We start from the raw sequence: 15,382 nt of genomic DNA, 5'->3' as shown, positions 1-15,382 counted from the left end.
GTGAGCAGGAGTTAGTGAGCAGGAGTTAGTGAGCAGGAGTTAGTGAGTAGGAGTTAGTGAGTAGGAGTTAGTAAGTAGTGGAACTGGTTTTGAACCTAGGCCTGTGTAACCCCAAAGCTGTTGCTGCGAGGCCTCTCTGCTCCCCCGAGTTTAGAGGGGCAGTGAGGAGGGGTGCCAGGCTGAGGAGAGGCTGGACAGGGGCCCAGCCAAGAGCAGCATGAGAGGCTAGGCTAGGATGGGCGCCAGAAAAATGGAGAGGAAAGATACACTACGTCTGAGCCACGATGTGAAGAGAATCACAGGATGGACGGGGAGGAAAGAAAGACAGGGTGAAAGCCAAGAGAACAATGGATGGAGCCATTGGCAGGCCTGAAGCAAGGAGGGAGAATGCATTTGAGAGGGAGGATGACCTCTGTCCTTCAGGCAGCTAGAAAAAAATTCTCTCGGGCTGTAAATCCTTGAATTCATGCCCACAGATACACGTGGCTGCACTGCTTTTAGGCAAATGTGTTTTTCTTTTGTTTTCCAAACAGTTCAAAGGGGAAGGAAGCCATGGTGTCATCCTGTTTCTTTACAGCCTCATCTTCTCCAGAACATTTGAAAGGTAAATTCTACACGTATTTCCTACAGCTCTGGGGTCACATAAAAAATGCACTCTTGTGTCAAAAATAGTTTCATGCCCTATTGGAAACATGACGGCAATTTTTGTTCTAGTGGACATATTAATGGGCAAGTGGATGTCATCAGGGAAGTTTGAATCTGCTTTTCTATTACAGTAAAAGTTTCCTTCTTGCGGTTATAAACATTGGAGGACAACACCGAGTTTATTACAATGTTCATAAATAAAAATAGCTTATTATTTGTATGCACGGTAAAATATATCCACAAATATTTATTTTGTCTCTATGATACTCAAAGCCCTGTTCTTGGCGTTGTGGGAAATACAAATAGAAGACAAGGCCTTGACCTCCCATCGGTTCCAGTCTGGGAAAGACAGAGGTGTACGTGGAGATACTGGGCAAGGCCCAGTGGTACCTGATGCACCAAGTGAGGAGTAAGGATAGTGAGTTTTAGTGGATTCAGAGGAGGAAGGGTCCCCAGCAAACAGGGCAGTCAAGGGAGGCCTCTTGGAAGAAGTAGACTTTCCTGGACTCTGAAAGAAAGGTAAGCTTTTGAGAGTCAGCGAGCGATAGAGAGCGCCCAGGAGGGAAGTTACAAGACCCAAAGCAGTATTCCTTAAACCTGTCGTTTGCATTATTATTTGCTTAGCTGTTTTATTTAAATCAACACATTTAAATATCAGCCTCTTCCTGAACATCCTTTAAATTATGTATTTGCTGTGCTAAAGAAAAAATGTACAAAACACAATCACCATAAAATTTTTTAAATGCCCATGTCTATACTACCTAAAATCATGCCATGCTCAGGAAACGCTGCCCCGAATCATATCTGATGCCACCAAGGCGCTCCCCACGCTGGACCCAAGGCTTTACGTCTTACTCACAGAAGGGCACGACCTCCAGTGCTGTGACTAGGTTCTTTCAAGAGCACACGCCGCTCCCATCCCATTACTCAGCACCCCCCTCCAGGCGACAGCAGGAGCCACCTTCCACCTCGACTTTACATCGTCCGGGGTAGGACCCCGCCGCTTGGTGCCTGATGAGACAGTAGAGGCTGCCCTTCTGCAGAAACGGTCTTAACCCTCGAGCTGGTGTTTTCCACTTGAACAGTCTGTCCAAATCTGCCTTGGGCCAGCATTCTCGGGACTGGGCATGTGTTAGCACGCTAAGCCAAGCGTCCCTTGTCACTCAGAGCAAACAGTTTCTCTACCGAGCCCAGCATCCACACAGAGCACACGCATATGCAGGGATTCTAACATGTGAGGTCTGTAGCTTCTCCCTTCTCCCTCGCCACTTGCCCTGGCTTCCTCGGCTGCATCGTCACTTCCCCAGTCACCTCTGCAGCCCTGGTCCTGGAAGCTCTCCTGGAGAGAGAAGGGAAGGTGCAAGGGCCGTGGGAGGGACAGTGACACGGTGAGCCCGTCGTGCTGCCGAGTGTTGGGGGTGGAGGGAGTGGGGGCTGCGGGTTCCTGGGTAGTCATCATCTCTGGCCGAGCGCTGATGGCTTCTCCACTCTGCAGGCTCCAGAAGGACCTAGACGCCTCCACGCCTCATCTCTTACGACCACATGCTGGGGGCTTCCTGTGCAGGCAGGTGCGTTATGACACTCTGCCTTTCTACTGCAGAATCTGAATTAGGCTTTTTTGTCAATTAAGCATATTCTCTCCTTAAGTGAAAAGTGATTAAGTTGTCTTCGAAAGACTAAGAAGATGCTACCCTGAGTTTGTCATCAGGTTCGACCTTCCGATTTCCAGGACAGTGCTTCCCAGTCTGCCCTGAGAGCCCTACATCCCTGAGCATCTAGAAACACTAGAAATATCTTGACAAGACCCACCAGCATCCCCAATAACTGAAAGAAAAGTACTCTGAAAGCATCTTAGCTTCATGCCTCTTAAACTACAACCATAGAAACCACAGTTTAAAAGAAATGGAAGGGGAGGGAGGCAGTAAGATCTGAGGGGGGGCGCATGAGGAGTTACGGGATGTGGCTCGAGAAAAAAGTCAAGAAACTATGGTTTAGCCCTACTGAATGTTTATGACAAGCGTTTTTCCAGAATTATACATTGTGTGATTTCATTCTTTTCAGTAAAAATGGTAATTTTTAAATAACTATTAAAAGAAAAAAGAAATTAAGTCCTTGTGTCATTGCCACCTAAAATGTACATATTTGCAAAATATGTCATCTAGGCAGTTTTGAACATGATTTTAACTGGAAGAGCCAGTCCAAATGTTTTTAACGGCTGTCAGAAAGGAGAGTCTCAAGAGACGCTACACGGAGTCCTGACCCGCAGTGACGTCGGCTATCTGCAGTGGGGCAGGCACGCCTCGGAGGGGGACAGGCTTCCACAGGTGAGCGTGCTACGATTCTTGACCACACAGCCAGAGCATCAGTACTGTGACACTTTTTAAGCCTCTATCTTAAGGCAATATAAGGTGTCTGCACGCCTCCCACCCACCACACACACACACACACACGGTCTCAGTGGAAATATCCAAGTCTGCTTCCTTCGTATTTTACTTTACGTGTTTTTATGTATATACGGTATAGGTAATATGAGTAATATGCAGATAATTTTTTTTAAAAACAGTATGAAATATACAAATAAAGGCGAAGTCCCCTCTCATGTCCACCCAGCCCCTTTCTCAGAAGTCAGTACCGTCAGCAGCTGATGAGTATCTTCTCAATCCTTTCCTTATGCAAATGCATGCCTATATTCTACCTATTGCTCAAAGCTGCAAAAAAACCCACTGGAAGAAAAGGGGCCCCACTTAGGAAACTCCTCTCAGAGAGCTTTCCAGCTCGGGGGATTTACAGCCTCTGACAACCAAGAAGTAGAATGTCCTGTTGGAAATCTCAACCAGAGCATTGAGTAACATGTGATTCCGCAAAGACAAACAGGAGAGCGAGTGAGAAAGCAGCTACACCCACCCAAACCACAAATCAAAGATGGTTCCGCGATATTTTCACAAAATTTTTCATCCTAAAACGCAGGGAAGGTAAGGCAGGTTCTGTGAAAAGCAACTCTTCTCCAGAGTGGCCTTAAACCAGCTGGAAAGTAATCCCATATGATGGTGACAAGCCCCCCAGCCTCACCGTCCCCAGCCTCTCCCAACCACCGGCACCAGAGGAGGCCCCTGCTGCTCAGTGCTGTCCTGTCGTTCACTCTCCGGCATCGTGTGTATGGGGCTTCAAGCTTCATCTGGTCCTTTTATATCCACAGCCTCATCCATTTTTCGTCCTATGGTTGGCTCCAGCTACAATATCTTATTCTTGAAATTCGCACTCACAGCATATACAAATCCCGCATCTGATGGCAGCAGGAAAGGAGTGTCTGGCGACACAGCCTTAGTATATGTTGTGTACAAGTGTATCTTAAACATTTGCTTAGAATTCCCCGGGTTTGAAATCTAGGTCCACCACAGACAAGCTAAAAGAAACGAAGCCAGTCCCATCGCCCAGGGGTCAATCCTTTCAGAAGTGCTTCCTTCTCCCTTTCTTTCTCATGTAAATATGTTCTATCCTACTCTGCTGAAACCTGCTTTTATCATTTAAAACAAAAATCTTTATACGTCAATGAAGACACGTCCTTCATCATATTTAGTGGATGCGGAGTTCCACCATGAAAGATTGTACTGTGACTGTTCCCTGGACAGAGAACAGATTTGTTATTATTATAAAGTTCCTAATGGCTTGTTCCAGATAATTTGGGAATTTATCTTAGAATTTGATATAAATAATGACGAGAAGAACTAAGCCAGAAATAGGAGACTTACAGATTTCATTTTACATGTTTTTCTTCTCTTTCAACCACGAATGGTCACTTGATTTCTACGGTCCATCATGCGTATCTATCAGAGCCCAGTAGAACGCCAAGACTCAGTGTGGAGAAAAGTGGCCAGACTCCCTGGGGGCAAGTTTCAAGGACTGGGGACACAAAAACCACAAGAATAGTTTTAGTGCTTTGTCTGTTATTACAAAGCTTTGCCGCAATATTATTTCACTATATCCTCATTATAAACTACAAAGATTTGAAGCAGCGTTTCTCGTATTTCGGTCACCTGAGTAGGTAATTCACAAGCTTTGTCGTAACTCCACACCACCTGTGCTAGTACTTGCTTAATATTTTTCTTTAAGTCAGCGCACTTTTAAAATTTGAATCTAACCTTTTCTGCAGCAGTAACACAAGCCACAGACTTGAGGTGCCATTGTTTTTTCTAATACGTAGTTGAATAAATAAATAAACATGTTTGGTTGTAAAGTTCACCCCTGTGCCCCTGCCTTTCACGCCACGTGCCACCAACGGGCACTTGCACCACGCTTTGGGAACCTGGGACGAGAGCGAGGCAGTTCCTGGAGCGTGTGGGAAACACCCTGGCCTGGACCCAGGAGACCCGGTTGGAGGCCTTGCTCTGCCACTCCCAGGTGGGACTCAGGCCAGTCGCTTACCCTCTCTGAGCCTGTTTCCTCATCTCCACACTAGTGTGCTAACACCCACTCGGCAGCCGCAGGACATGTGTAAAGAGCAAACAAAATCACGAATGCTAAGCCTGCTGGGAAGCCCAAATGCCCTGCACACACATAAGACTTTCCAGCAGATGAGGAGGAGTGACAGGCCAGGGCTTTCTTCTGCCAGGCGCACCTACCAGCCATGAGACTCTGTGTCTGGGTACACAGATGGGTCCTCCGTGGGCCACACGCATGCACACACAGAGTGTTACAGGAGGGTGAGGCAACAAGCCCTGGGGAACAGCCATCCCAACACTGGTTGCATGTTGAAATCACCCAGAGGGTTTTGTTTTTTTAATCAACTTCATTTTTTAGAGCAGTTTAGGTTCACAGCAAAATTGGGGAGAAGGTAGAGAGATTTCCCATACACCCCTGCCCCTTCCCATGCATAGCCTCCCTGTGAACATCCCCACCAGCGGGGTACGTTTGTTACAATTGATAAACCTACACTGACTCGTTATCATCACCCAAAGCCTATAGTTTACATTAGGGTTCACTCTTGGTGTAGTACATTCTATGGGTTTGGACAAATTTATAACAACATGTATCCGTTGTCATACCATCATACAGAATAGTTTCACTGCCCTAACAACCCCCTGTGCTCCACCCACTCATCCCTCCCTCCCAGAACCCTAGCAACCACTGATCTTCTCACTGTCTCCATAGTTTTGCCTTTTCCAGAATGTCGTATAGTTGGACACATCTAGTATGTAGCCTTTCCAGATTGGCTTCTTTCACTTCATAATATGCATTTAAGGTTCCTCCATGTCTTTTCATGGTTTGATAGCCCATTTCTTTATAGCACTGAATAATATTCCATTGAATAAATAATATTCCACTGGTGTACCATGCAGTGTTTATCCCTTCATCTACAGAAGACGTCTTGGCTGCTTCCAAGTTTTGGTAATTATGAGTGAAGCTGCTATAAACATCAGTGTGCAGGGTTTTGTGTGGACGTAAGTTTTCAGCTCATTTGGGTAAATACAAAGGAGCATGATTGCTGGATGGTATGGTAAGAGTATGTTTAATTTTGTAAGAAACTGTCAAACTGTCTTCCAAAGTGGCTGCACCATTCTGCATTCCCACCAGCAATGAACGAGAGTTCCTGTTGTTCCGCATCCTTGCCAGCATTTGGTGTCATCAGTGTTCTGGATTCTGGCCATTCTGATAGGTGTGTAGCAGTATCTCATTGTTGTTTTAATTTGCAATTCCCTGATAATATATGATGCGAAGCATCTTTGCATATGCTCACTTGCCATCTGTATATTTTCTTTGGTGATGTGTCTGTTAAAATCTTCGGCCCACTTGGACAGCTCTTAAAACTATCGATGCCCAGGTCATCCCCCAGAACAGTGTCAGCTTCACGTGCCTAGGACCTGTGTAGACACACAGGACCCCACACTTAGAAAGCCCTGCATTTAGTTTAATGCTCTGCTGTCACTGTCTTAAAATTCTTAATAATTTTCGAACAGCCACCCCATTTTCTGTTTGCACTGGGCACCACAAATTGTACAGCTGGTTCCACCCAATGACTCTGTTTGGCCTGGGGAGCACTTGGGCATTAGAGTCTTTTAAAGCCCGCAGGTGAGTCTAACATGCAGCCAGGGTTGGAACCTCCGCTCGAGAACAGGAGGGCTGTTCACCCTCAGCGCTGCTCGTGTTTTGGACTGCATAACTCTTGGTGGTGGGGGCTGCCCTGTGCATTGTGGGATGTTTACAGCATCCATTGCCTCCACCCCTGGATGCCAGTAGCACTGCACACTGCACCCCCTCCATATAACAACCAGAATCGTCTCCAGACATAGCCAAATGTGCCCTGGAGGACAAAATTGCTCCTGGTTGAACCGCTGCTCTAAAAGGAGGGGGGAAATCTCATTAGGCTTACCTGATTAAGTCCATTGTGTGTAGAAGTGAAAAACTAGCTGTTTCAACAGAAATTAAAAGAAAGAGCATCTTTTTTCAATCTATCAGAAAGGTTGACAGCTTTCTTTTCCTTTTAATGTTTGCAAGGCTTTGGGGACAAGTTTCAGACCTTATCTTAAGTTAAAATTACACAGGTGTTTGCTAAATGGCTACTTAAGGGACTTTATCAAAGAATATGCCAGCAAAAGGGGGGGGGGGGGGGAGAGCATCAAAGAGTCAAGAATTCACAGGCACCCAGTGCTGTTTTCTCTGGAGCACATTTCTTTCTACACAAGTTGGCTTAGACCAACAGAGCCGCTAAATCACACTCTAAAGAAAATTACCTACAATATCCTCCAACAATAATTCGGATGTTTCCCGGGAACTTAAAGTCAGTCAAGAGGCTGAGTCATATAGTAAAAAATAAGAGCTTTCCTGCTGGGAGGAGGGTAAAATGCACCAGAGAATGACCGCCATGCAAATTCCTGGTCACAAATTGGAAGGAGGGCAAAGGATGGAGACAGCCCGGGTTAGCTGTAAAATCTACAGAGAAATCACGTCGACAACGCCCCATCTCTGGAAAAGTGGCTAATGTGGCTTTTCATCCTTTCTTCCTGGACTCAGAGTTCTGTCCCCAGGGAGACTCCTGTGAACCCTGCCCTCGGTGAAAACAGCCTGAAATTGCACACTAATGGCTCAAAACCCTGAGGATATTTATTATGTTGTCTCTGCCATGCACTTGGAGTGTGCTTCCCGAACAAATGTATTAAAGAGCAAATACAGGCTGGCGGGTAGCTTTCTGACTTGAACTGTTGAGACCTAGGAAGATGTTAGACATATACATGTATACAGAAAAGTTTATTTTATCTGAAGGAGCTTTTTTATTCTTTCTATATCAGCTCATTATTTTGGGATAAAAGCAATCCATAACTCATATACATTATTGAAATAATTATATACATATTTTTCTTGCCATCCCTGAAGAAGGTAATTAAAGAAAGTATAGATGGAGCTTACTCATTCACTGTAGTGCTAACAGCCATGTGTATAGAGCGCCTACTGTGTGCCAGGCTCTCTCTGAGCCACTTGCAATGACGTCTTATTTCATTTAATTCTCACTTCCACTCCAGGTTATAATCAGTGTTAGTTTAAGTCCAGTGTCTGTTGTTTGGGCATTCATTTCAGAGATGAGGAAATCCAGACTGGGAGACATGTAGGAACTTGCCTAAGGCCACCAGCTAGGTCAGAGTCAGAGCCAGAGTAATGACCCCAGATGTGTCTACGTTCAAAGCCTACTTTCTGATCCCTGTCACTATCACCTTTGATGATTTGCTGATAAAGTGGTCAATACCAAATGCCAGGTCTTAGAGATACGCTATTGTAAGCGCTTTTATGATCGATCGTATCTCTATATGTATGTACAGATGAAGATTGGTGTTATCTAATCTATAGTATCCATTACAGGGACACTGCTGTGGGACTATAACACTTAGGTGGTGGCAAAATCATGGCTGGGTTTCAGAACACGTGACAGCCGTGCTCAAGAAGCTAGAACTTGACCCACTGACATCCAGGTGAGAGCAGTTGTGAGCTGAGCTAGCTGTGAGCTGCAGGTACTCGAGGCATACTCTCCAAGTGTCCACCCCCTTCACCTGCTGGTGTGGCAGGCCGCGTCTGTCAGGTGTACCCTCGGAGGATGAGCTCATGGTACTCAGAGACGTGCTAACCAGAGGGTCCATCTGCCCGCGTGTATCCAGAAGTCCACCATTGCACTGTAGTCTAGCAGAGAATGGAGACGCCTTGCAGAGCAGAAGTTCGCTCAAGAGAGACCAGATGTAGTTCTAGAATAGTGCTCTATGTCTCAGTGAAATGAAGACCCCCCACAGTCGCGCCCTTTCCTTCTGCTGTGAGGCGTGGAGACTCCATACTGGACCCATGAGTGTGCCCACTGCGTACAGAAGTGCTTGAAGAGTCTTGAGTGGCCCCTGCCTTGGGTGGGTGCTATAAATCGGAAGATTTTATGTATGCACTGACAATAAGAAAGGTTTCTGAGTTCCAAAGAAAACCAACGTGCGGCCTGACAGAGTCTGCTGTCGAGGTGAAACCCGCCCAGTAACGCTGCCCTGTCTTCCCGAAGTAAATCTCTTCTTCCTCTGCAGGAAAACTGCAGTGATTGCAAAAACACACGCCTTTCAGTCCCAACGTCACAGCCCAGTGGGTGAGATTAAAAGAAAAAAGGTTGGCGTTCTCATTAGATGACACGGCAAGTGCCCCAGAGCCCACAAGACTGACGGTCCCTGTGGAACATGGCTGCCCCCCCCCCGACCCCGACAGCTGAGGCACTATCTTGAAGCCTCCGTCACTTTTCTATTTGCAGGTACAGGTTTGAGTGTGGGGTTCCAACACCGAAACGAGAACATAAAGCAGTTGGAGTCTAACACCATCTGGAAAGCTTTAGGAGGTTCGCACCTGCCACCAAGCAGAAAAGTCAACTCTGGGTTTTAGAAGGGACTGAAGCCACGCAGGTCTCGCTGGAATCACTCCCCCTGGCAGGGCACACGCCATCCCAGCCGTACCCTCTCCCCCTTTACATTTCCCTTTGAAGACCCTGAGGGGAAGAAACCCAAGCAGGAAATCCCACGTGAAGCCCACCCACGGCGCTCCAGCACCACGTGGCTGAGGCAGCGCCCCGCGAACACAGCAGCGTACCTGCAAACTCGCCGAGAGAAGTTCCAGCAGCTCTGGGTTCCAGGTGGCAACGATGGGAGCCAGACCGTTAACAGTTCTGCACTCGAATAGTCCCCAGGAATCAGCGAAGAAAGCACGCTGTTTCCAATACATTTCTCCCGTTCAGATTTCCAGACTGGGGCCTTGGGACTTGCAATATCAAGCTCATTATGTAGAGGCAGATTCTTTTTTTTTTTTATTGCGGTAACACTGGTTTATAACATTATATAAATTTCAGGTGTACACCACAGAGGCTCATTCTAAGCGCCATTGTTCTAAATGGTGTAAAAAAGAATTACATGGACTCCATTCTTGCCATCTAGTGTTAGGAATCTGTCTATCCTTCTTCCTGTCCTTACGATTGTACCTTGGCTTAAATGATACATGTCGTGAAAGGCTTGATGGCTCCATGTAAAGCTGAAACTACTGGGCTTGTTACACAAGGAGTGAACTTACGGAGGAAGGTATGTTATTTATAGCACCACTGTATCGCAATTTAATTTCCTTTTTACCATGGCAACACAAGGCAACATGCACAAATTCTGCATTGGTGGAATCTCACCAATAAAACATATTTAGAATCCTGCTTTGGGGGCTTAGCTGATAAACTGTCTATTCAAAAGCAGTACAAATTCTTAACTGAAAATTTCAGGCAAACAGATTCTATGGCGTGCTGAGAAAAGACAGGGGTGTAATCTTTGGCCGGATTCATGGGGGAGGGGCGCTGCTTTGCTTTTGTAGGATTCACTTTAAACCAGGTGCGTCCTCACCTCTCAGAGTTAATGTCCAAAGCGCCGTGACAGTCGCACATGACTTTTCCTTTTCTCCAGAATCTCTCAAGGCCAGCAAGGCTCTGCCTGCTCAGGGCAGGGGCTCTGCATGGTATCTTTGGGGGTTGGAGGTTGTGGTGCTTGTGGCTACTTTATTTTCCTCCTACTCTAACAAGATCTTGAGTAGCTTCGAGTTCAGGAAAGAAAACTGTTGCATTGTTGCATAAAATAACAATGATGTGATGTCAGCACCTTGCAGAGTATATTCATCTGAGCGCCAGCTGAATTTCGCCTACATTACAAAGATTCTGTGAAACAGTATCATAAATGTCTATATTCTGTGACAGCCACCCAGACATAGCTTACAGGAACTTTCGTTGATTTAAAATCAGCAAGGATATCCCAAATGGAGTGGCATTTTATTACTAACAGCCCTCAACTTCCTAATTCATTTATGCAAGTTTTCCAACCTTAACAATTCCATGTCCTGCAGATCATGGGTTTTTTTTTTAAGGATTGGCACCTGAGCTAACATCTGTTGTCAATCTTTTTTTTTTCTTTTCTTCTTCTCCCCAAAGTGCCTCAGTACATAGTTGTATATTCTAGTTCCAGGTCCTCCTTCTAGTTATGGCATGTGGGATGCTGCCTCAGCATGGCCTGATGAGTGGTGCCATGTCCGCACCCAGGATCCGAACCAGCAAAACCCTGGGTCGCCTGAGCAGAGCGCACAAACTTAACCACTCGGCCATGGGGCTGGCCCTGGAGGATCATGTTTTGATTCCACACAACCATAGTACAGAAGGTGCCATTGCAAGCAGGCCTAAAAAAGAAAGTGTTTATTTTATAACGAATAAGTGGTTACAATGTTATTTGGAACTTGGGGGTGGATTCTGGACCGTAAACACTCGCGGCTGCTCCATAGGTACGTCCTCTGTGTTTTATTTCTTATGTGGCTGGTGGGTGGCTTGCCCTGTGTTTGCTATGTCAGATGTTCGTTTTATACTCAGCCCAGAGGAGCTAATTCTCGTGTGAGCAGATGAGCAAATCCTGCCCCACTACAAGCGTGTCCAGACTGGGGAGCTAGGCTTGTACCGTTTTTTAAACAATCAGCTAAAACTGAGGTCATTTTTTCCAAACGCAGTAATATAATTTTTCTGTGGTAGTTAAAAGTGAAAAGCTTAGACAAAAGCATCTCTGATTCACCCACAACTAAAGAATTTAAACGAAAGAAAAACAGAGAGATTTGAATAGAACTATTGAGAAATCAAAATGTCAAATTATTAGCCTTTAATACTTGGGTTTATGAAACACAGGATAATTTTTCAAAGTGGGATTTTCCATAAAGCAGAGTTTGTTCCTCACCACACAGTACAACTCTGCGGACTGAAAAGAAAAACAGCAGAATTAGATCCTTCAGTTATGGGAAGACACGCCAAGGCTGGGGGTCCCGTGGCTCTCCCTGGCATCGTGTGGAAATGATGGTTTTTCCATGTAGCTCATGTTTATCTCTTTAAGTAGAAAAAAATTAGTTTTGATGTTAATGAGTTATGATGGCAATCTTTTAAGAAATGTATTCTTCCCTGACTCCTTAAACAAAATGGTGGATATCATTAATAGAAATGTGCCGTGGTATTGTCACACCCTCAGGGGTGACTGAAGTGACCCTTTTCCTGCTTCGGTGAATCTAATTCGCTAGGTCTGAGAATTCAGGCCCAATTTACAGGTGCCTGGAAAAAACAGATGGTTCAAACAGTAAACTTAATATTCCCTGTAATATTAAACTGGTGCGCTCAGCTCTAAGTATATCTTCACTATTGATCTACGTGGTAACATGCAGATATGTGTATATGTGTGTGTGTTGCCCTCATTTCCCAGAAATTTTCTATATTCAAAATATTCTTTCTATATTCTAAATATTCTTTTATTTCCTATGTTCTAAATGGTTAGTGTTGCCAGAAGTCTGACCACCTGCTGGATGAAATGTCCTATCTTGGGAACAGGAGTAAATACATGGAGTTGATGACAAGGACAGATTGAAGTTCTTATTCCACCCAAACACTCATATTTCAGTTTCTCTCTTTATTCTTGACCTCACTTCAAAACCAAATTAAGGTGATTCCACCTCCTCCATGAAACCACTCCCCCAATTTTTTTAAAAATAAAATCCATTAAGAAAAAACCTGCAGCGTCATCCCCAGGCCACACCATTCACACATGCAAATTCATTCACTACGAAGCCTTCGTTTCAAATGTTCCTCTGCACGGTGCCCGGTGCGGCTGCCGGTACAACGAGAAGACTCAGAGCAGCTTGCTGATCCTCACAACGTGTCAGCATCTGTTGCAGTGGGGAAAAACCATATATTCATCTACATTCCCCTGTCCCCTTCCAGGTGGGCAGCATGCTGAAGACTCCCCGATTCCCTATTTGGCTGTGCAGCATCAATGGAAATTACAGCATCCTTTTTAGCACCAACAGGCAGCTCTTATCAGACTGGAAAATGGAGCGTCTCTTTGACCTGCACTTCCTCAGTGGCCAGCCCTCGCAGAAGAAGCCTGTGCTTCTTACTGTAGGTGAGCACAGCGGAGCCCAAGTGCCGTGCTGTAATATGCTCAGAGGCACACGGCTGCAGAGGTTTAACAGCCGTGTGGATACTCATGCTGCCTCTGCAGGAAAATGCTTAGGCATGATTTCTGAAATGAAACCCATGCATGAACCCCACGGGTGTAAACCCAGGCACTGTGACCTAGGAATTCTGAACCAGCATTAAGTAAGGGGTAGGGGAGGGGGTTGGGGGGAGTTAGAAGTGGGACAGAGGAATGAACAGCTGTTAGGTAAGAGAAAAAACAAAAACTAAAGGTCAGATTTCCAAAAGCCTTCCCCCGCGTCTTTTATCTTTGAGCACGAGGTGTTTAACACCTGAGGAAGGAACTGGAAAAACAAAGGGATGGGGGACCCAATTGGCCAATTCTGTCCCCAAACCAAACATCAGATGATTGTCCAGTGACATAAGTAACCAAACTGATAGTGCATTTCTGTTCAGATTCATTCAAAAAAGCATTTTCGAGGGGCTACCATATGCCAGACACTGTACAGATGCTAGGAAAGCACCCGTCCCTAAGGCACAGCCCCAGCAAACCTCAGGCGGTTCCCGTCCAGCCGGAGAGGCAGACAACCACACAGCTCACTGCATTTCTGGTAAAACCATATTTTTTTTTAACTCATGAGGAAAAAAGATTAACCTGAAGATGTTTTTAAACACTAGCCCTTTGGACAGAAATGTGATGAGTCTGGGAGTCTGTCTCTGGCTCTTCTGATGGAACTTTGTGGATTTGATGTTGATTCCTCGCATTTAGCATCACAGGCCCGGCGTTAAGCAACTTTTCATTATTGGAAAAGTATATTAGTGACTGCTTTATCTGTGCAGCTCTGGATTCTTTTTCTTTAATTATGAGAAATATATATTAACCCATTTAATTTAGTGAGACATTGACAATATGTTCCTCAAAATATATTATCCTTTCTGCTTTACTCTCTTCTTTGAGGAAAGCATCATTTTTTCATTTGCTCATGTGCATATGAGCATTCTGTTCTGGGTACTGCGTTGAAAGCTTTGCGTACATTATCGCATTAAATTCTCCCAACAGTCATATGCTGCAGATACTACGATACCTAATTTTATAGAGAGGAAATCCAAGTGCCAATCAATAGTTACAAGTTGAATAACTGAGGCTGAGAGATGTTAAGTACTTTCTCAAATGTCACCTGGCTTTTACTAAACAAACATGGACCTTGAACCCAGCTCTTGGCCACCTCACTAGAATGCCTCACCTTCCACCCCAAAATGCAAATATGCTTTCAGAAGCCTTGAGAAGTGGTGAGCCCTCCCTTTTCCTGTTTTTCCTGACAACATCTGGTGACCTACACCTGTCTCTATGTGTCACATCCTGGTGCTGGAATGTGCATTGCATGACTTATCAATGTTCACATTCCAGTATTCATGTGGTGACAACCCAGGTTTCCACAGACCTGTTTTTTATGGGACATTTCAACACGCCATCTATGGGACTCTCCCTCTGCTTAACCAGTTGTAGGAGCACAGCTTGCTGAGCCCAACTCCTTCCCACTCATGCTTTTTTCCTTCCTTCCTGGCTTCCTCTGGAATGGTGTACTAAGGCTCAGTCTAAATGCCGGCTGTTCCTCCCTCAGATACTCACTCTCATCACTGGGAAAGGGACCCACGTGAAGATGAACACAGACCAGGAAGACACTTTTCTCCAGTGGAGATGGCCATCAGAACCAAGTGGAGAGAGGCCACCATCAACTGGAACGGAACTGTTCCCTTTTTCTAAAGAGAAAGCCAGGGTGTGCACTGAAGTCTGGGGGCAGAGCTGCTGGGGCGCAAAGCCTAACTTGTGGGAGACCATTTCACTTCTACAGTCCTCATTCACAGCCCCACGGAAAACCCCATTAGCAACTGTTTTCATTTTTTGTCTCTGTGAAGCCTCCGCACTTGCTATCGGTGTTGTAGGAGATACATGGTCCTTCCAGTTGGGTCTCTACTCACAGAGACCGGTTTCTTCACTTTCTTCAAAGGAGAAAATGAAGTCTCTTTCCAGCATGTTGTTTCCAAATTAGTCTTCTTTTGGTGAGATTCTCCCCGAGGATTACAGAAGCAGGCAGCGAGCTTTCATTCCGGGATGAGGTCATCATTAGAGCGTCATGAGATTTCAGTTATGGCAAGAACGAGAGCCCTCTCAGAGACTTCCTTGCTGAGGTTACATTTCACGTGCCCTCATTAGCAAGTTCTTGTCATTAAAACAGTAAATGGGCTTCTTCAGGCTAGAGGGGGGCTATT

The 15,382-nt window shown here is 45.4% G+C and overlaps 1 protein-coding gene across 1 annotated transcript in view; it reads left to right on the top strand.

Moving 5' to 3' along the window:
* The window catches only part of MINDY4B (MINDY family member 4B), a 32,411-nt gene extending 17,535 nt beyond the window's left edge, over window positions 1–14,876 (top strand). Inside the window, exons 8-12 of the mRNA XM_046642048.1 lie at window positions 534–604; window positions 2,141–2,213; window positions 2,808–2,969; window positions 12,917–13,097; window positions 14,734–14,876. Coding sequence (XP_046498004.1) covers window positions 534–604; window positions 2,141–2,213; window positions 2,808–2,969; window positions 12,917–13,097; window positions 14,734–14,876 — 630 coding nt within the window. The remainder of the gene's footprint in view (window positions 1–533; window positions 605–2,140; window positions 2,214–2,807; window positions 2,970–12,916; window positions 13,098–14,733) is intronic.
* The last annotated feature ends 506 nt before the right edge of the window (window positions 14,877–15,382 follow it).

The sequence above is a fragment of the Equus quagga genome, chromosome 1, assembly GCF_021613505.1.
Source record: "Equus quagga isolate Etosha38 chromosome 1, UCLA_HA_Equagga_1.0, whole genome shotgun sequence".
Classification (NCBI taxonomy): domain Eukaryota; kingdom Metazoa; phylum Chordata; class Mammalia; order Perissodactyla; family Equidae; genus Equus; species Equus quagga.
The sequence above is the reverse complement of the archived record's forward strand: the minus strand, read 5'-3'. Positions and strand labels throughout refer to the sequence as shown.